Source organism: Cordyceps militaris, assembly GCF_000225605.1.
Source record: "Cordyceps militaris CM01 unplaced genomic scaffold CCM_S00001, whole genome shotgun sequence".
Classification (NCBI taxonomy): domain Eukaryota; kingdom Fungi; phylum Ascomycota; class Sordariomycetes; order Hypocreales; family Cordycipitaceae; genus Cordyceps; species Cordyceps militaris.
The window spans coordinates 2,151,464-2,170,496 of NW_006271969.1; the positions used below are offsets into that span (position 1 = coordinate 2,151,464).

The 19,033-nt window shown below is 44.4% G+C and overlaps 7 protein-coding genes across 7 annotated transcripts; 2 read left to right on the forward strand and 5 right to left on the reverse strand.

Annotated features, from left to right (window-relative positions):
• Window positions 1-1,530: 1,530 nt before the first annotated feature.
• On the forward strand, window positions 1,531-2,448 carry CCM_00665 (Rho2 GTPase; the record flags this gene model as incomplete). The annotated part of the gene is made up of 4 exons (XM_006665824.1): window positions 1,531-1,554; window positions 1,715-1,742; window positions 1,798-2,048; window positions 2,158-2,448. 4 exons carry the CDS (start codon window positions 1,531-1,533, stop codon window positions 2,446-2,448), a joined length of 594 nt encoding a protein of 197 aa, XP_006665887.1.
• Window positions 2,449-3,349: 901 nt separating this feature from the next.
• Window positions 3,350-5,294, reverse strand: CCM_00666 (RING finger domain protein; the record flags this gene model as incomplete). Its single annotated transcript, XM_006665825.1, has 2 exons — window positions 3,350-3,931; window positions 4,002-5,294. The coding sequence occupies 2 exons, from the start codon at window positions 5,292-5,294 to the stop codon at window positions 3,350-3,352; spliced, it is 1,875 nt and encodes a 624-aa protein (XP_006665888.1).
• A 1,967-nt stretch (window positions 5,295-7,261) lies between these two features.
• On the reverse strand, window positions 7,262-7,861 carry CCM_00667 (bacterial-like transketolase; the record flags this gene model as incomplete). Its single annotated transcript, XM_006665826.1, has 1 exon — window positions 7,262-7,861. One exon carries the CDS (start codon window positions 7,859-7,861, stop codon window positions 7,262-7,264), a length of 600 nt encoding a protein of 199 aa, XP_006665889.1.
• An 842-nt stretch (window positions 7,862-8,703) lies between these two features.
• On the reverse strand, window positions 8,704-9,272 carry CCM_00668 (uncharacterized protein; the record flags this gene model as incomplete). The annotated part of the gene is made up of 2 exons (XM_006665827.1): window positions 8,704-8,999; window positions 9,026-9,272. 2 exons carry the CDS (start codon window positions 9,270-9,272, stop codon window positions 8,704-8,706), a joined length of 543 nt encoding a protein of 180 aa, XP_006665890.1.
• Window positions 9,273-10,288: 1,016 nt separating this feature from the next.
• On the forward strand, window positions 10,289-10,587 carry CCM_00669 (uncharacterized protein; the record flags this gene model as incomplete). Its single annotated transcript, XM_006665828.1, has 2 exons — window positions 10,289-10,404; window positions 10,488-10,587. 2 exons carry the CDS (start codon window positions 10,289-10,291, stop codon window positions 10,585-10,587), a joined length of 216 nt encoding a protein of 71 aa, XP_006665891.1.
• A 740-nt stretch (window positions 10,588-11,327) lies between these two features.
• Window positions 11,328-12,974, reverse strand: CCM_00670 (uncharacterized protein; the record flags this gene model as incomplete). The annotated part of the gene is made up of 1 exon (XM_006665829.1): window positions 11,328-12,974. One exon carries the CDS (start codon window positions 12,972-12,974, stop codon window positions 11,328-11,330), a length of 1,647 nt encoding a protein of 548 aa, XP_006665892.1.
• Window positions 12,975-13,797: 823 nt separating this feature from the next.
• On the reverse strand, window positions 13,798-14,533 carry CCM_00671 (uncharacterized protein; the record flags this gene model as incomplete). The annotated part of the gene is made up of 5 exons (XM_006665830.1): window positions 13,798-13,962; window positions 14,031-14,090; window positions 14,217-14,354; window positions 14,447-14,452; window positions 14,510-14,533. 5 exons carry the CDS (start codon window positions 14,531-14,533, stop codon window positions 13,798-13,800), a joined length of 393 nt encoding a protein of 130 aa, XP_006665893.1.
• Between the last annotated feature and the right edge of the window lie 4,500 nt (window positions 14,534-19,033).

Genomic DNA, 19,033 nt, shown 5'->3' on the forward strand with positions numbered 1-19,033 from the left:
ATGTGCCAAGTTGCGCCAAGCAACAGGTAGCAAGGGAGCTCGTAGACTCGACGGGCATGCATCGTCCATTGGGACACCTCTCTCGCGGACCTGTTTCCAGGAACGGAGGCAAGTAAGGAGTTGTTGGGGCTTGCGGAGATGGGAGCGGATGGCGCGTCTGGGAGGGTCGGCGCTAGGAGCTAATGTAGACATATTTTTCCTCTGATGTCGGAAGCCCTGGTCCCCTGTGAGCTGTCGGCCATGGTGATTGGGCTTGGATGGGTTGGCAAGTGGTGGGCGCTCGTATCATGGTGAGCATGGTTAAGGAAGTGGAATTGCTCAAGTCAGTAGGGTGAGAGTGGCTCGAGACGATTCCTTGTCTCTACTTTTGCTGATTTCTCTTGATTTCTATTCCATTTCAACCTATCGGAGTTGCTGATCGCTTATTCTTATAGATGTATCCGTAAAACCCGCCGAGTAATTACAGGTAGATGGCAATATGCTCCCATTTCTGCGCTGGAGTGGATGGCCCATAATAATGAGAGCCGGTCAGGTACTTGGCGGGTGGTTCCAGCGGGTTTAGTGTCAGTTCTTAGCGCGCATTGCCCAGAAATACGCCCTAAAAGGACCTGGAGGCCCCCCCTCAAGCCCCTAACCCGCTGGTCTCACGGCCTCACAGCCACCTCCATCTTTTTTCAGCTGCCAGACCGAGCTTTGCCTCCTTCCCGCTTTTGCTTGCTGTGGCTCGCTATCGATCCAGGCAAAATCGACAATGACCACAAATCCCCATCACCTCGTATTCCTCTTCTTGATTTCCTCACTTGCACTCTTCCATCGGCCGCCCTTTCATCGTCCTCCCCCCTGTCCATTCCATCCCGGCCATTGTTCGCCATTTCCGATCCGCTACCTACCTACGTATCAAGCCGTTACTTAATTGTGACCGGCGCCCGCCTCTTTTTTCGGTCCCCTCCACCGAGGCACAACCAAGGGCCTACCACCGCCCGCAATTCCCATCTCAGCCCTCCGACGCCCAAAACCGTCATTAACGGCACCGACCGGCCGTCCGTCGTTTTGCTCTTATTTCTTTTTGCTTTTTTGGTGCCCTTCATTGTACCACCCTCTAGCTGCCATTGCCTGCTGTGCTCCATTCCGACAGCTACAAGCTTCACGCCTACCAGCTAGATCCCAACTGGGCTCCATCCCACATCTCACCGCAGCCTTGTGACGCAGCCTTTTTCAGCGCTGTCGGTCACCGTCTCGCGCTTTTTTTTTTCCATTCTACTTTTGCTTCCTGGTGGTCTTCTTCCTCCATACTATTCTTCAACCAGAAAGACGCCAATTCTTCCCAATAAGCCGCGCCTCGGCCCCGCCTTCTCGACGAACCCTCTCGCCCGCTCTCTACCCGGCACGGATTTCTCGGCTGCCACCTCGCATCAGCCATCTCCTCGATAGTCGTCTTCCTCCTTCCTCTGAGTCTCCCGACGACAAATTATTCACTGGACTGTTTCCAGTTTCGTCTCCCGCGACCCAACGTCTTCACATACCGCTGCCATGGCTGCCGCGAACCCTCCAAATGTCATCCGAAGGCAAGCAATCCTGACGCTCGCTCCCAATTATGTTACCATATGCTGTGCCCTATATGTAGTTACCCTTTTCTTGTGTCATGCTAACCCCCGCTCTACAGAAAGCTCGTCATTGTCGGTGACGGTGCCTGCGGCAAGACGAGTCTGCTCAGCGTCTTTACACTTGGCTTCTTCCCGACCGTGAGTTTCCTAGCAAAGCTTTCCCACTCTCCAAGACGATACTGACCCAATACAGAACTATGTGAGCCTCCCATCGATCCGCCCTCGCACCGCAATACTGACTTAACAACCAAGATCCCGACCGTCTTTGAGAATTACGTCACCGACTGCCGCGTGGACGGCAAGTCTGTCCAGCTCGCACTTTGGGATACCGCCGGCCAAGAAGACTACGAGCGACTGCGCCCTCTAGCTTACGCTAAAGCCCATGTTATCCTCATTGGCTTTTCCGTCGATACTCCCGATTCTCTTGACAATGTCAAGAACAAAGTACGCAACCCCGACCCCGCGGATCTCGAGCAACCCACTCGCCGAAGGCAGCATCGCTGGCGAATACATTTTGTCTTCAATTTTTGCTAACAGAGACCTCGCCTCATAGTGGATTACAGAAGTTATGGATCTCTGCCCCGGCATCCCCATAATCCTCGTCGGTCTCAAAAAGGACCTACGCGAAGACCCTGTCGCCATCGAGGAGATGCGCAAAAAGTCCTTGCGCTTCGTCACCACCCACGACGGCGAGTCTGTCGCCCGCGAAGTTGGCGCCAAGCGATATCTCGAGTGCTCCAGCCTCAGTGGCGAGGGTGTCGACGACGTCTTCGAGGCCGCCACCCGCGCCGCCCTGCTGACCTTTGAAAATGGCGAGGGCAGCGGCTGCTGCGTCGTCTTGTAAAACAACCCTGCACTTCTCACCCCGCCTTTTCTCACCCCGGCCAACATCATGCCGCACAGACTGTGCCAAAACAAATAAGTACACAACCGAGTGTGTACTTTCAAAAGTCTAAAAACACGCGAATCCAGAGCCCAGAGGTTTTAATTTGCTCTTGACCCTGCGTAGCTCTCGGCACAACAGCCTCGGCGAACTCCACTGACACGAAAACACGATCCCAGACAGAAAAGGACCACCCGCCCATGATATGTTCTTCTTGTTGGTTATATATATCAGAATCTGTCTCCGCCTCTCTACCTACCAATCTCTCTCTCTTAAAAACTAATTTAGCATACTCTGAAATCATCCATGGATAAAAGAAAGAACGGTTTTCAGTTTTCTTATCTTTCTTCCGTTTTTTCTCTTGACAAATATGACGATTATACAAATTAAGGCTGAGTTTAATTCAGCGGACTGGTCGGATTCTTGAGCAGTGAGTGATTCGGGCCAAATCAATTAGTATTACCTGCCTGCATACAATACCTGGGCATTGGGCAGACATCTGGAGCGAATAATCGGGCAAAATGCTCTTTCTTCACTTGGGTCCATGAGATTTTGTCATTTTTCAACACTAATTTATTGACTAATAACGAATGATCAATAATACACTACAATATCCCTCTTCCATAGATCGCTTCTACTACTAATACATCAATGATTTTGATCCGTCAAAGCTTGTAACACTCCCTCCAGCTTGTGATGAAGCTCTGCACAGGTGCGGTCTCCCAGGTCTCCAATACTTTTCCGTCGAGACATCCCGTCCAACAGCACAATTCAAACCTAAGAAGTCTAATGACACAGTATAATGCAACGCCAAGCAATGCAGTTACAATATGGAGTAGTTCCAATCTTGTGCAAATCCACATCATCGCTTCCACTCGTGATTCCATGCCTCGACCGCCGGCGTCTCCGTCTGCATGCGCGCGTACTCGATGGGAATCGCGTCGCCGTTCCAGACACCCTGCTTCTCCATGGCCACGCGGTACAGATAGCCCTCGCCTCGGTCGCCGGGTCCTTCAGCCAGGCGAAGCGCCTCGCACGCGTTCCACATGCCCGCCTGCATGCGGCTGCGCTCCTTGTGCTGCGCCTCGTGTTGCTGGCGGCGGAACAGCTGCCACGCGCGGTGAATCGTCCAGTGCCGCAGGTGTCGCTGCCGGGCCATGCGCAGAGGCGGCGGTGCCGGCGAGTACATGTTTTGCTTGAGCGTGCGCACCTTGCGCCCACTCTCCGTCAGGCCAGTCGACTTGCCCTTGGCCTTGCGCTTCGGGGTCGACGGCTTCAACTTGCCCCCTTGTTTGCCCTTTGTCATTTGCGGCGTCGTGCGGGCGAACGACGCCGGCGTCGCGCTAAAAGCTCGGCTCGTTGTCAAGGTCGTAATCGTATCAGTCGTTGTGCGAAGAATTGAGGCCGGTAGCAGTGAGAAGCTGCCAAAGAGCCGCGCAATGGACTTTGTCGAAGCCATTTTGTTAATGCGTCAGGTTATACTCATGCAGTCTCATCAAGTCGATTTCGCCCACAATTGTTTGCTCGAGTGTGTCGAGCTGAGTCTCGGGATAATTCGGAGCCTGAGTTCCGAAGAAGGGCAGATCATCAACCTCAATTGGATTATCCAATGAGCGGCCGGTTTCGGTTTCGGATGAGTCGCTCCACAGCAGATTGGAGAAGCTTGTGTCCGGAAGTATGTCCTGAGGTTCGAAGAAGGTCGGAGCATCAATTTCAATTGGATTATCCAGTGAGCCGCCGGTTTCGGTCGAGTCGCTCCACAGCGGATTAGCGAGGATTGTCTCCTGAACTGTCTCCTGAACTGTCTCCTGAACTTTCTCCTGAACTGTCTCCTGAACTGTCTCCTGATTTGTCTCCTCAGTGAAATTTTCGAAACCCGTAGAGGTGCACAAGTCGTAATTTGGATAGGTTGGGCTGCCGGTTTCGGTTTCGGGTGAGCCGCTCCCCGGTAAACGGACAAAGATTGTATCCTGAGTTGAATTCTCAAAACTCGTAGAGCTGTTATCGTAATTCTGCAAGGGGTTCGCAAAGCTGCTATGATCGTTTGTTGGATAGGCTGAGCTGCCGGGCTGAGTCTCGAAAGTGCTATCCTGTGTAAAGCGTAAATCGAAATAATGGGGGGGCAAGCATGTAACAGGAATTGGCAACGATGTGATGCTTGGTTGAGGCTGGAAGTTCAGAGCCCTGGAAACACTCTGAGCCCCGGAAAAACTCTGAGCCTCGGAAACACTCTGAGCCCCGGAAAAACTCTGAGCCCCAGAAAAGCTCTGAGCCCGAGCCGCGGAAGAATTATTGTGGGCCTCAGTGTCGAACATCTGAGGTTGATGAGTCTGCGGCTGAGTCTCCGTACTAGGCTGATCTTTAGCCTTCTTTCTTGGCGCATCATTCTTTGTAGGCTCTCTGGGCGCTGTTTTGGCCTTCTTCTGGGGAGGCGCTTTCTCTGTTTCGGCCTTCTTCTGGTGAGTCGGATTATCTTTTTTGGCTTTCTTCTGGGGAGGCGGCTTGGATGGATCCTTTGGCTTGTTCTTGGATCCAGGAGGTCTTCCGCGCCCGCGCTTGGCGACGATGGAGACCGCGGTAGGCGAAGGATCCAAAGTGGAGTTTGCGACTGGATGATGTTTCTCCTCAGAAGCGCCTGATTGGTTTCCCTCGTCGGCCACATCTGGTGCTTGTTGGTGGTGCAGGGCGACGGAGGGCTTGACCTGCTGATTCTGCGTATTCGTAGACGTCCCTTGGGTGGGATGAGATGCAGATGCAGCGGGGGCGACGTCCTGGGAAGCCAACAAGTGCGGCTGTTGGTTGTCCATCGTGCTATCAAGATGGGTATGTGTTTGGAGGGCTTGGTAAACAAATGTGTTAACTTGGCTAACAAGTAGCCAAAGGTCTTGGTTTTTGGGCAGGTTTTCAGAGACTGTTCAGTCAAGGAAAATATTTGCGTTGCAGGTTGTCGAGTATGTCGTAGACTGGCTCTGGGAGGGGGGGCGCGGTAATATAATGCCACCAGGCTGATTAAGTTTACAAAAGCTACGAGGACCTTGTAGTTGCTGCTGCACCAAGAAACGGTGAACTATGAGATGCAAACTCTGCTGGGGGTGCGCCTAGTCCTGTACATGATGCTGCTTGTGTATGTCGGACAGTCATCAGTCCTGCGTAGCCTGAAAGATACTAGCTAGATTAAAATATTCTAGCAACATTGAAAGACTCTAGCTATATTGAAAGACACTAGCTAGATCCATCTTTGGGAAAGCGAAATCACACGAAAACACGAAAACCTTCCCGGCTTGTTCGCTCGGGAGCGGTTATAGACGCGCCAACGACCCGGGATACAACACCATTGACACTATTGACCGACAAAAAGGTTCGTTCAATATACTTCCATTTGTTCTTGTCGGGGTTGAGGTCCCTAAATTCTCCACGCAGTGATTCAACCCGCTCCTTCCTCACATCCGCCACCAACTTGGTTACCTGGGAGGCAATGAAGGTTTCGTGACGTGTATCTATGAGCGTTTTCAACTCGCAGAATATTCTCAAAGTAACTCATTGTAGAGCCCGTATTTGCATACCTGTCCCAATAATTCGCCGCGTAGGCTTAGGCTTCAATGGGGACGCGGGGGGGTGGGCTTTGAAATCGTCAACACGTGGCAATTATATTCCAACAATTTGCTCTTCAAACCAGCGATGACTCGGAGACGACGCTATAGGACCCTTAAGCCGCTTTTGGGGGGAGCACAGCCCGCATCTGACCTGCAAAGCGCATTCCTGACCTCGCGCCTAGCAGGTCACGGCAGCATCGAACTCCTCCATGTAAACTTAGACACCCCACTGGATACCTCCCCGATCAGTTTCCATGGTACTGTAGCAAGTTTTAGTGCCATGGAATGATTATTGGAGTGCTGGTAGCGTGGAGGGCGGCGGTGGACGCACCTGTCATTTCTTCCATGTCGTGGGGGCGAATGTACAGAATATTCGGCACGGCCGTGCTAGCTCAGTGATCTAATGTTTCGAGCCGTCCTCGCTTGTTCCAATGGAGTGATTGGTTGCAATGTGAATTCCTTGTAGTTCTCAGACGGCGCCCATTCGGACGGCAAGCATACTAGCGGTTGTCAGCGAAGACGTCGAAAGCTTGTGGCTGACGAGTAAACTAACAATTTAGAACACAAATATGCGGGATGTAACTAGGAGAAAGGCCTCCTTACTAAAAGCAGCGAGACCATTAGCAATGGCCGCCATGGCTTGCCCACGAACGCCGTAGTGAGTGTATCGACTTCTGAATGTTCCGTAGATACCACACTCCGTTCAAGCCGGGCTTGAACGATAGAATGAGACTCAGTTCTCGAAGTAAAGCTTCTGGAAGACTCATGTGCTGAGAATCTTCCTTTCGTGCCAGATCATCGCCACTGCGGGGAAAAAGTCGGCACTGTCGGCCATAAAGTTGTTCAAGTGCGCCGCGATTGTGTTGCAAACCAAGGCCGCAGAGTTTTCTGACCCCGTCGACTGACTAGGAAAGTATTCTTTTGGTGGTAATAAGCTTTTCGAATTGCTCGGAAACTTTCCTTCCATGTGCACATCAAATTTTGTCCGTACCCCCGACACCCCGAGTTCCACTCCCTTTCTAGAACGTCACCGCGGGGTGCGACGTCCGAAAAGTATTCGTACGCCTCTGTATGGACGACAAATTGATCTGGGTCCAGGCCAAAGGCACGCTTGATGCTGCAGACATCGGCGCTGGCGTTTGCCAATCACCTGGCTACCAATGCCATGCACAGTGCGAATACTAGCAAACGACGGACGGCTTGTCTTGTGACTCCTGTGACTCCTCGGCTTGGAGGAGCGCCTTGACAAGCTCCTCCACATCGAAGCAGCAGTCGGCAGCTTCGAGGACGTCCCAGCCATAGGCACGCAGCAGGTCGATGCTGACGTCACACGTCATTTGGTGATTGGCGTAGGGGACAGCGAGATTGTTTAGCTTCCAGTATCCCGTAAGTGGACCACCTCGAGAACACACACCCACTTGCAAGCAGATGTCTCTGGTTATGCAACAGGTGACATTGTTGACTAGGTTGTAGCCTGGTCGGTTGTAGGTGGCCGCCAGTTTCTTCATAGCAATTGCCAGACCGACGGCCTTAGCCACGCCCTGACCGAAGGGGTCAGTCGTGACTTTGATTCCTTCGATTTCAGTCTCGGGTGGCCCGGCCAGAGGGGCGTGTGGAGTGGTACGACTTGAGCGGCTCAATGTCATGTCCTTGTACACTGCAAGAAATGTGTCCTTAAATTGACAGGTATGTCCATTTGAGAGCACAAACCGATTGCCTTTCAAGTACTTCGGGTTGTTAAGGGAGTACTTCAAGACATATCTCCACCGAGCGATGCCCATGGCGGCCATCCCCATGACGCTTCTATTCGGAGTATTAGCTGACGATTTCGACCACATTCAGAGAACCTATTCACCTAGATGCCTGCCATTACTTCTGGCAGAGATCTGCAATCAAAAATCTGAACTGGTTCAGGACGAGAGGGACTTTAGGACCGTCATACTTTTATAGGTGGCGACCACCTGTGTGCCCTGCGGCTGCTGGCTCACTGCACTTGGCGACCTATGGACCGGCAAAATTAACAAGAGGATATCGTGAGTACTGAGCCAAGGAGGTCGCAAAGTTAACACGACCAGGGTCACACTGCGGATGGGAGCCGCTTTCCTACCTGCCATAACGGGATGCCGTGGTCAGTTGGCCTGGCGCATAGAGATTCCTGCTGTCGAAAGGGGGATAATCCTGGGGAAAGGTGGTGCCTCAGTCTCACCAGCGGCCCAATGAAAAGAGAACCACCGGATAACGGACAAGCTCGGGTGTATCCTTGATCTTTGTCCTAGATTTCCGATATCTCAATCGTTCGCTAAGAGCAAGTGATGTGAGTGGCGATGACAGCTCAAGCTGGTGGCGCCGTCCGCCCAACAAGGACGGATAGGCTGGGGCTTCGATTGAGATTGCATACCAGAGTTGTCCCGGTCGGTGAGCGCGGAGATGGCGCTGCTTCTTCATGGCCTGGACGGCTGCGACCCCGACGTCGCTACTCAGACAGTGAGTGACGTTGCATTCGCCCCAATTCTTCTCGAAGCATATTCATAAGCTTGAACAACAACGCTGATGATCTAGTTTAGCTACCATTCTGGAGTTCTCCGCTCGCGTGGGGTTGCTTGCCGATAAGCATTGCGCCGCTTCATCGATAACTTCGGGGACCTTCTTGGACTAGCACCAGTCCAAGGAGGTAGTGCACGATCGTCAGGCGTGAACCTGGGTCGTCCACAACTGCAGCTGCACGGGCGGCGGACCCGTCCTGAAGTTCCAGCTCGGCACAGGGCGTGTCTGTCAGCGGCAGCCGGTCTCGCCCAGTGAGCCTGTACACGCACGCCGCGCCCCGGTCGCTTGGTTCGTAGAGCCATGTCGCGCGCGCCTCCGCGGGAATCTCGTCAAAGCCCGTCGCGTCATTGTGCGTCGAGCGGCGGCGAGGTGCCACTTATGGTAGCAAGGGCCACCCTCACACTGGTCACGGTGACTCGACAGCGCTATTGCCGCCCTGGTCGCCCGCCCGTAGGAGTAGCTGAAGAGGACGGATGTGTTGCTTCGCTCGGTCTCTAGTATGGTTACCTCTTGCACAGCTTTAAAGCTATCGCGAAAGGTACTCACAGAGTCTGTTGGTGCTGAGGGAAGAGTGACGGCGACGCTTTGGAAGCGAGCCCTGGGCGGTGGCGTCGCGTCACATCTCTGCGCCGCAGTATCACGAATCATGAGACAAATACCAGAGAAGATTTCGCGTTCATTCCAGCTATATACATATATATTGAAAGGACAAGGAATATAAAGGGATTACGGGAAAAAAATACTATTTTATATAGTCGACTTCCTATTTCCTTAACCCACGTATCTGGCCTTAGTTTTTAGAAGCGCCAGACGCACTGAGTTTTAAATGACAGCACTGAGCTTAAAGTGACAGCATTGAGTTTGAAATGATAGCACTGAGCTCGAAATGACAGCACTGAGCTCGAAATGACAGCACTGAGCTTGAAAATCACTTTCTCCCCTAAAACAAAGTTCCAGAATTCGTTTTACACAAGTGGTCAATCAACTCATTTCCGTGCGGACGTGACGAGTGAGTTTGGTCCGAAGTGGGACTTTCTCGGTTGGTCTCGGGTGGCTGGCTACCTCTATTCTCTATTCCATCTACAGATTAGAGGTTGTGGTCTGTTGTTCGCGGATAAGAATAATTACTTAGGGGATTCAAATCTTAAATCAGAGGAATATCTCAGGGTCACGAATAAATGGAAACTTTTGAATGTATTGAAAAGGTAGTAAACAGGCCACTAGATAAATATTTCTTTTAAAGGATATGCAATATTAATGTCTGAATGAAACGGTATGTATTAGCTTCAGTCAACCAAAAGTATAATTATGAAGAACACGCGCCACACACTGAAAGATACCTAGGTAGTCTTTATTTAAAAACATGTAGCATAGTTGGTACTATGATAAGAACCTGCCTACGTGTCTAACTTTCTTGCTAGGTTGCTTATTAATTTGCTGCCTCTCCAACTGGCTTATTTCTTGCTGGCTGGCTGTTTTTGTTATTCATTCTCTTGGTGCTCCTTTGGTTGTTCCAAAATGTCGAAGAATTACATTTGCACCTTTGGTGACCATCGGAGCAATTCGCTTGCTTGCCGAAAATGGACAGGGCGTGGGGCTGCCTAATTAGGGCACCGCTTCGCAGTGGTCATGCGGTAGCGTGATGAGCTTCCTTTTCCATTAGCATGGCATCTGCGAGCGAACAAAAGAGGCCAGGTGGCATTTCAAAGCCCGAAGACGACGTCAAGACATCATTTGCTTCCTGCTGTCTTGCACCCGGGATCATCCGCTGTCTCTACCAGTACCTTCCGCGCTCAACCCCGTGTTGGGCTTGTCGCTCACTTAATTTTCCCGAGACGAATCTCGCACCGAACCACCACACAGCATACACTGGTTCCCTCTTATTATGACGCCCAAATCGCTAGTTACAAAGGCAGAGGGCCCGCCGCGCTCCGCTTACCTTTTCTTTCCCCGGCGCCGGTAATCCATCTGGGCTCCCCTACCCCGTCAAACTGGATACCCTATGGCTGCGGGCGAGGAGCCGCGGCAGCCCAAGCGCACCCGGACCCGGACGGGCTGCCTCAACTGCCGGCACAAGAAGCGCAAATGCGACGAGGGCCGGCATTCGTGAGGGTCGTTTTATCGGCGCGGCCAGCCGTGCGAGGGGTCTGAAGATGCCGTGGCGCTCTTCCGCCGCCAGGCATTGGCGTGCAGCCAAGCCACGCAGCGTCCTCTGGCACGCGCGCCGCGTCTGCGCCATTAGCATCTCCAACCATGACCACGCCGCGTGAACGAATAGAGTGAAGCCCCTGACCTGTGGATTGCAGGCCGCTGCATGAGAAATCCCATGGAACTCGAAGCCATTGCTGGACAAGATCGAGCGTGAATCTGGCTGGGGCACCAGCTGGGGCGCCGACGATCTAAAAGCATACTGGGGTGACTTGGGTGAGTAGCCTAATCATGTAACGATAATCATGTCATAAGTCATGTCTAATGCTTACAGGCTAGATTCTGCAGAATATAATTACATTCACCTCCGCTGTCTGATTAGGACTTGATCCAAAGCTAATCGTCCCTGCGTATATGTCAAAAGCAATATTAATCCATCCAAAAGGTATGCATCTTGTAAAACAATTCTGTAAAACAGTCCTTCTCTATGAAGGGGTAGTCTAATCCAATATCATTTCTCCCTTGCGATCTCACCTCACCAGCCCGCGACGCAGTTCAAAGCCCAATACCCCGAATGCGCAGCAGGGCGACCTGGTGAGAGGTCCACGTCTCGCCCACCTCACACGGGTCCTCTCCAAACTCGGCCTTTTCGAACCCGAGCGGCCTGTCTTTTTCCAGCGAGATCTTGCCCATCTGCGCCTGGCAGCGATAGCTCCCGAAGCGGAACTCGACGACAGCGCGGCCGCCGCCGCGGATGAGCGTCTTGACCTCGTCGATCTGGAACACGAAGCGCTCGCCAAAGTAGGCCGTCAGCGTCTTCTCGTTGACGAAGTGGTCCTGGCCGGTGATGAGCAGGACGCGGGAGTCGTCGCCGCCGCGGGGCGTGGTGCCGCCCGTCTTGATGCGGTTCTGGGCGACCTTGGCGCGGTGCTGGCGGATGACGAGCCCGTGCTCGAGGGCGTGCGCGAGGAGCCGCTGGGCGGCGGCGGGCTGGAAGAAGACGACCTTGGCGGCGGCGGTGCTGTGCGCGAGCCCATCGGGCCCGTTGATGAAGCAGCACCAGATGCGGCCCATGTACCGGATCTGCGCGAGGAGCTCGCGGTGGGTGATGTCGGGCGGCAGGTTGGTGATCCAGAGGCTGGCGTTTTGCTCTGCCGACAGGTGCTCGGCGCTTGCGTTGGACTCTGTGTGCATGCCGTGGTAGCGGTCCGAGAAGCGGTGGGATGGAGCGGGGGGGTTGTTGCTATTGGTGCTGGCGGAGGCGTTGCTCAGCGGCCCGGGGATGATACTGCTGCTACTGCTGCGAGAGGGCTCGCGGCCGGACCGGATCGCTTGCATCGGGAGGAAGCCCTGGAAGCGCGGCTGCAGAAGGAATGGCACCGGAGGAGGGTAGGAGGAGGGGCCGCCCGCGGCGGGTGCGTTGTACTGCGAGGACTGTCCCATGCGCATGGGCACGGGAGGGCTGTGCTGCGCGGTAAAGGGCCGCCGGGCCGCCGGCAAGTCGGCGTCTGGACTTGTGCGGGACTGGTAACTGGGCGGCACTGCGTCGTATCTCATGGGCGGAGGAAACGACAGGTACGGATCTGACAAAGCTGTGCTGCTGCTACCGATGCTGCTACTGATGCCGCCATTCTGTGCAGAGTGGTTGGGACTTGCTTGGTTCCCGTACGCAGACCAGATGGAAAGCTGTCTCAGCGACGGCTCTGGCTCAACAGGCGGCGGGATAGGGGACCTTGTATGAGGATATGAGCCATAGTAGGTTTGCACGTGTCGAGGTGCCTCTCCCGATGCTGGGAGCTGTCGGGGCATGTCTTCGTCTAGTCGCAGTCTCTCCAGACCGGTTTCCCAGTCGTTGGCGTCCATCCCGTGATTGCGCGAAGGGAGTCCGTGCTGTATGCTCGTGACGCTATGATCGGAACTGTTGGGCGAGGCGGGAAATACAACGTGCGGCGTCGTGCCTGTCTGGGACGGCCGGTTTGCCCCTTCCCAGATGTTTCGGAGGTTCCGTCGTGGCGCAGCGCCGCCGTCGCCGGGTCCAGCAGGGATGGGCCGGGGCCGGGCATAGTGAGGGCTCGGCGTCAGACGGCCGTTTCGCGAATAGAGACCATCGGTGGGCGTCTGGGGCGTCGGGGTCGCATCGCCGCTCGAGTTGGGGTCTCCCACTCGCACGCCGCCATCCACGTTTTGGTCAAAATAGGACATGACTTGAACCGTGTTTCTTCTTTTTCGTCTTGCACTCGTCGTCGATTTTTTGGGGGGTTTTGAACGTGTACTTAAGGGCTACTGGTTGTCTCGTTTGGTGGAACTATTTCGAAAAGGGATATCAATGTTGGTGAGGAGCGTCAAGTAGAGAGATGCAAAGAGACAAGAGACAACCAAGGAGATTTGTAGTTGACGAGTAACACGAGAGGAAGAGCGAGAGCACAGAGGCTGCTGCCTACCACCGGCCAAGGCAACGGTTTCCAACTTCATGTGAATCGATGGTCGCGGACAAACTGACATGAGCTTTTGGTTGCGTGCCTAGAGTCAATGGCGTTTCCTAAAGCTTCGTTTTCAAAGAGCAAGTTTTGGCCTCGTATTAAAGAGTGAGAAAAACGGCGAAAGCCGCTGCCCTTTCACCTTTCGCTATTCTTCACGGGGCCCGTGAAAGAAGGTAAGAAGCTGTATCTTTTTATGCTGCTTCAGTATCGGCAGGCAAACCACCGTGATGAGTTGTTTACAAGTTTGAGTTGTCCCTTTGTGACCACCGTGAGTCTTGCAACTTTTTTTTTTTTTTTTTTTGCACCCTCGCTCTTTCTCAGTTCTCGTTTGCTACTGGGGGCATTAACTTTGCCCTGAAGACCACCCACCCGCGCGCCCGCAGCTCGCCCACAGGAAGCGGTAACACGGATAACTGCATGGGGGGCAGACCGACTTTGTTATTACACTGCTTCAGAGTAACCGTTTTGTATCCGTCCAGAGATCGGAGATGAAGAAACGGAAAGAGGGATTCATCTTAAGTTGGGAACCACAAGTCCACAACTGATCATCCTCTATCCTCTCGGCCGACGCTAGCATCGGCCAGGAACGGAATTCGTCCGCGCCTGAAGCCGGAAGGAAAGCCGGACATTTGGGCGAGACGGTGGGCGCGAATGGAGTCTGTGCAGAAAGCTGAGAACGAAGCTCGCTTCCAGGCTCCCGCCACGCCCCCCTGCTAGTTGCTGCCCCGGGCCCTCTCCGTGCACAACAAGGGAGGGACAGGGCAGCCCTATCACGCACCTCGCAGCCGATGCGCCGGCGTCGGTCCTGGGGCTGAGCTGCAGCCTGCAGGCAGCGAGACTACCAAGGCACGGGGAGGACTACTCTATAGAGGGTAAATAGCCCGGGTTGCGCCGAAGCGATGGACGGGGGGGCCAACCGTGGAAGCTTCCACGGAGATCGAAGGGAAAAGGCGACGACGCTAACTACTACTTCAACCCGCGCCAACGTCTCACAAGCACGGCTTGCTGCAGCACCAGAAAGCTTCTCTCGGCAGTCACAGGAGCCGATGCAGGCCTCCTCGTCGTAATAACCATATCCGGCTTGGGCGGAGAGCGCCCACGACTATCCAAGTCCATGTTTAGCTTAAGAATAGGCACCACGCGTCAATGAAGGCGGGATGGGCGGGGGAAGAGCAAGGGCCAGGGGGGGGGTACGGCAGCCTATAGGTGAGTTGTCGCCAAAACGTATTTTACATACTTATATCGGGGTTTACACACTAGGTATACGCTAAGAGTATACATAATTATTTTTAGTATATTAATATCTATATTTATATAATATAGAATATAATTTAAGGCTATATACACTATTTACTAGTAGAATTATATTTTATAAATCTATAACTCTTTTTATTATATTAATTACTATTATAAATATAATATTATTAGTTATTATAGCTTTTATAGTTTAGCTTAATAATATTAAAAAGTTAATAGTTTAGGTATTTATAAAGGTTAATATTCTTATAAATAAATAACTTAATATTATATATAAATAGTTTATACTTATATATTTATTTTAACTAAATTTAATACTAATATATAGTTATAAATAAGGCTAATTATTAAATCTATTATATATTTAGAATATTAAGATAATAATTATCTATATTTATAGTAAAGAATATAAGATAATTTATTTAAAGTATTAAAATTATAGTTATATCTTTATTAGCTATATCTAGCTTTAAAAGCTAGCTAAGAATATATATATAAATTATATATACTCCTTTTAAATATACTAATACTCTTTAAAAGGTATTATATAATATTACTTATATATATTATTAACTAATAATAGTTATAGTTAAATTATACTTTTTTATTATATAAAAGGATATATTAAATATAGTAAGTATATATAATATTATATAAGTATAATAATAATAAATTATTATAGTATTTATTAAATAGATAGGGATTTAAGTAAAATATAGCTAAATATATATTTAAGTATATTTATTAGTACTTTATTAAATATTATAGCTAGATATAAATAGTAATAGTTTATATATAAAAGAAAAAACTTTATATAACCTTTTTTCTTTAATTAATATTAATACTTATTATAATAAAGAAATACTACCTAAAGATAAGTATATAATATTAAGAGTTAGTATAGTAATATCTAGACTAGGATATATATCCTTATTATTACTTAATATTATATTTATCTATATAAGAATTACTACTACCTATAAAAGAAACTATTTAAAGGCTTTTTCTAAGTAATTATAATATTTTAAATATAAAGTTAATTATAATTAATAATAAAGACCTTATTATACTTAACTTAATAAATAATATAGATATACTTTTAACTTAAGTTATACTTTAAAGCTTTTTTATTAATAGTTAGGTTATAATATAAAGTATTATTTTAAATAGTATATAAGTAAGATAAGCTAATTCTATTATAACTTAGCTAAAAATAAATAATAAAGGTATTATATTTATACTTTAGCTATTTAATATTATAATTAAAAATAGATATATTAAGAATATTTTAATATTCTAAATAATATCTAGTCTAAACTATATTAGTAAATATATATTATAATAATATACTTATCTATAGTTTAAATATTAGTTATATAAAGATATACTATTATTAATTATATTAAATAGTATTAATCCTATATTATTAGTATTATTAGATAAAGAGTAGGAAGTTAAAGCTATAATTATCCTAGAATCCTCTTTAAGTATTATTAATTACTATACTAGTATTTAGTAAATAATAATAATTAAAAGGCTCTTAATAATACTTAAGTATAATTAATTAAATAAGAAGATTATAATTAATCTTTTAATAATATATCTAGATAATTAAAAGTAACTAATAATAAATTTATATATAGTAAAAAGGGTTTATACTAATTTATAAGTTTTATTTTATAAAATAAAGTTATTAATAAAGAAAGTAATAACTTAAAGGCTAAATATATTAGATTTAAAGCTTAATATTAAGTAAGAGATTATATAAGCTCCCTTTATTACTAGTAATTTACCTAGCTTAGTAAAGCTTATAGATAAGGTAGTTAGTAAGATAGAAAGTAATATTATTAGTATTATTATATAAGAGGATATACTAGTAATACTAAAGAATAAAAGGGTTTTTCTAATTTATATAAAGAAGTAAATATTAAAAGGATAAATATTATATATTATTATTTATTTTATATTTTATATTTTAAATATAGAAATAAGAAAAAAAGATAAAAATAAAGAAAATAAAAAAAGGGGGTTATTCCTTTATAATAAGCTTTTAGATTATATTAATAGTAATATCCTTATATAATAATAATTTATTAAGCCTTATATAAGTATTAATAACTAGCTCTAATAAGGCTAATCTAGAAAGAGTTCCTTTAGCTTAATACTAATTAAGTTACTTATATAAATATAAGTAAATAAGAAAAAGAGGTATTTCTAGATTACCTACTTCTAATAAATTACTAAACTTATACTAAATAATCCTATTATAGATCTAGTATATAACTTATAGTAAGTATATATTAATAATATTATTTAATATTTTAAAGATAAAGTTTAATACTTTTATATTATTAATAAATAGTAAGAATTTATAATTTAGTTTAATATTATAGCTAAGGTTATAATATAAAATATTTAGTTAACTAGTAATTTTACTTTCTTATATATATATATAATAGATATTCTATTTATATATAAAAGTATAAAAGTCTTCTTAAATTAATAGTATATATAAATAGAGAATAATAATCTTATTTATAAGATTATTAATAAAGAATAAGCTATAGTTATTAAGTATAAAGAAATATATCTAAATAGTTATATTAATATATATATTTATAGTTATTAATAATTACTTACTTATTAGTATTTAATAGGAATACTTAGGAAGTATTACTATTCTTTAATATATATATTATAAATACTTTAGCTATATAACTATACTTTTATAAATATAAGCTTTTAGGATATTCCTTATAGCTCTTAAAAGTATTATAACTTATTAGTATTATTATAAGTTTAATATTATACTAGTATATTATTTTAAAAGAGAAACTAGTATAGCTTAGTAATAATAGTAGTCTTACTACTATAATTAGATTATAATTAAGTAGGTATTATCTTTTATATATTTAATAGGGTAATATATTATTATATAATATTTTATAAAGTTATTATAGAAATACTAATATAGAACTAAGTAATATAATATAAATATATATTAATTCCTATATAAATCTTAAACCCCTATAGTTATAGCTTTTTATAGCTATTAATAGACTAAATCTAATTAGGATTATAGGTTTTAAAGTCTATATATAGTATTTCTACCTATTTTTAATAATCTTAAAGGTTTTTAGAGAATACCTTATAATAAACCTTATATAAAATATTATAATTAATATTAATACTAGCCTTATATATATATATTATAAAGAATATTTAGCTATTATTAATTATATACTACTTAGTAGTAAAATTATTCTAGAGATATACTTATACTTACTCTTATATAATATCTTAATATATAATATCTTATTATTAATATATATTTTACTAGTAGTAAATTAAGTTAACTTAAAATAGTAATAATTAGAAACCTTTATTAAGTAGTTATTTATAAATATTAAAGTTAGTAAGGTTTTAAGTAAAATATAATATTTAAATATATTTAGTAAGTTTATCTTAGTTATTTATTTATACTTATAAATAAATATAGTTAGTTTATAAAAAGTATTATAGTATTTAAGGGTAAATATTATAACTATAGTTATCTTATAGGATATTATAAATCTTTTAATATATAAGATATAAGTCTATATATTAAATAATAGCCTTTTTAAATAAATTAAGATTAATTATAGAATATAATATCTTAAATAAGATAATATATATATATAGGTATATATAAAAGGTTCTAAGAAGGAAAAAAAAATAGAAAAAGTATACTTATTTTAGAGTATTATATAAGTAATATAAATATTATTTATATATATACTATTTTATAATATTATATATATATATTATATATTTATCTTATAAAAAGAATTCTATAATATTCTATTCTAGACCTACTTATATATATAATATTATATAATCTTATATATATATATTATATATTTATCTTATAAAAAGAATTCTATAATATTATATTTTTAACCTACTTCTATATATACTATTATATAATATTATTAATATAGACTATAATAGCTATTATATATATACTATTATATAATATTATATATACTTATTATTAGAGTATTAAGTAAACTTAATATCTATTCCTATATTTTATATATATAGCTATAGGTATAATATTTATTCTTAATACTTAATATCTATCTATAGGTATTCTATATCCTCTAACCTTTATAAATACCTTAAAATATATATAAGTATATATAACTAATTAACTAAACCTTTTTTAAAATTTAATATAATAAAGGGCTATAATAGTATATATAAGTATATAAGGCTATATATACTTATATACTAGTACTACTACTAGTATTCTTATAGGTAACTATTAATATTAGTAAATAGATATTATATAATATTATATATAGTATTTATTATAATTATTAATAGCCTAAGTAACTAGCTAGAGTAGGTATATAAACTTATATATAGTTATAAGAGTTATATTAGTACTAGTAACTATACTTACTATATTACTCTTAATAATATATATATTAGTAGTAATATAAATATACTTCTTCTTAGTAAAGGGGGGGGTACTAGCTT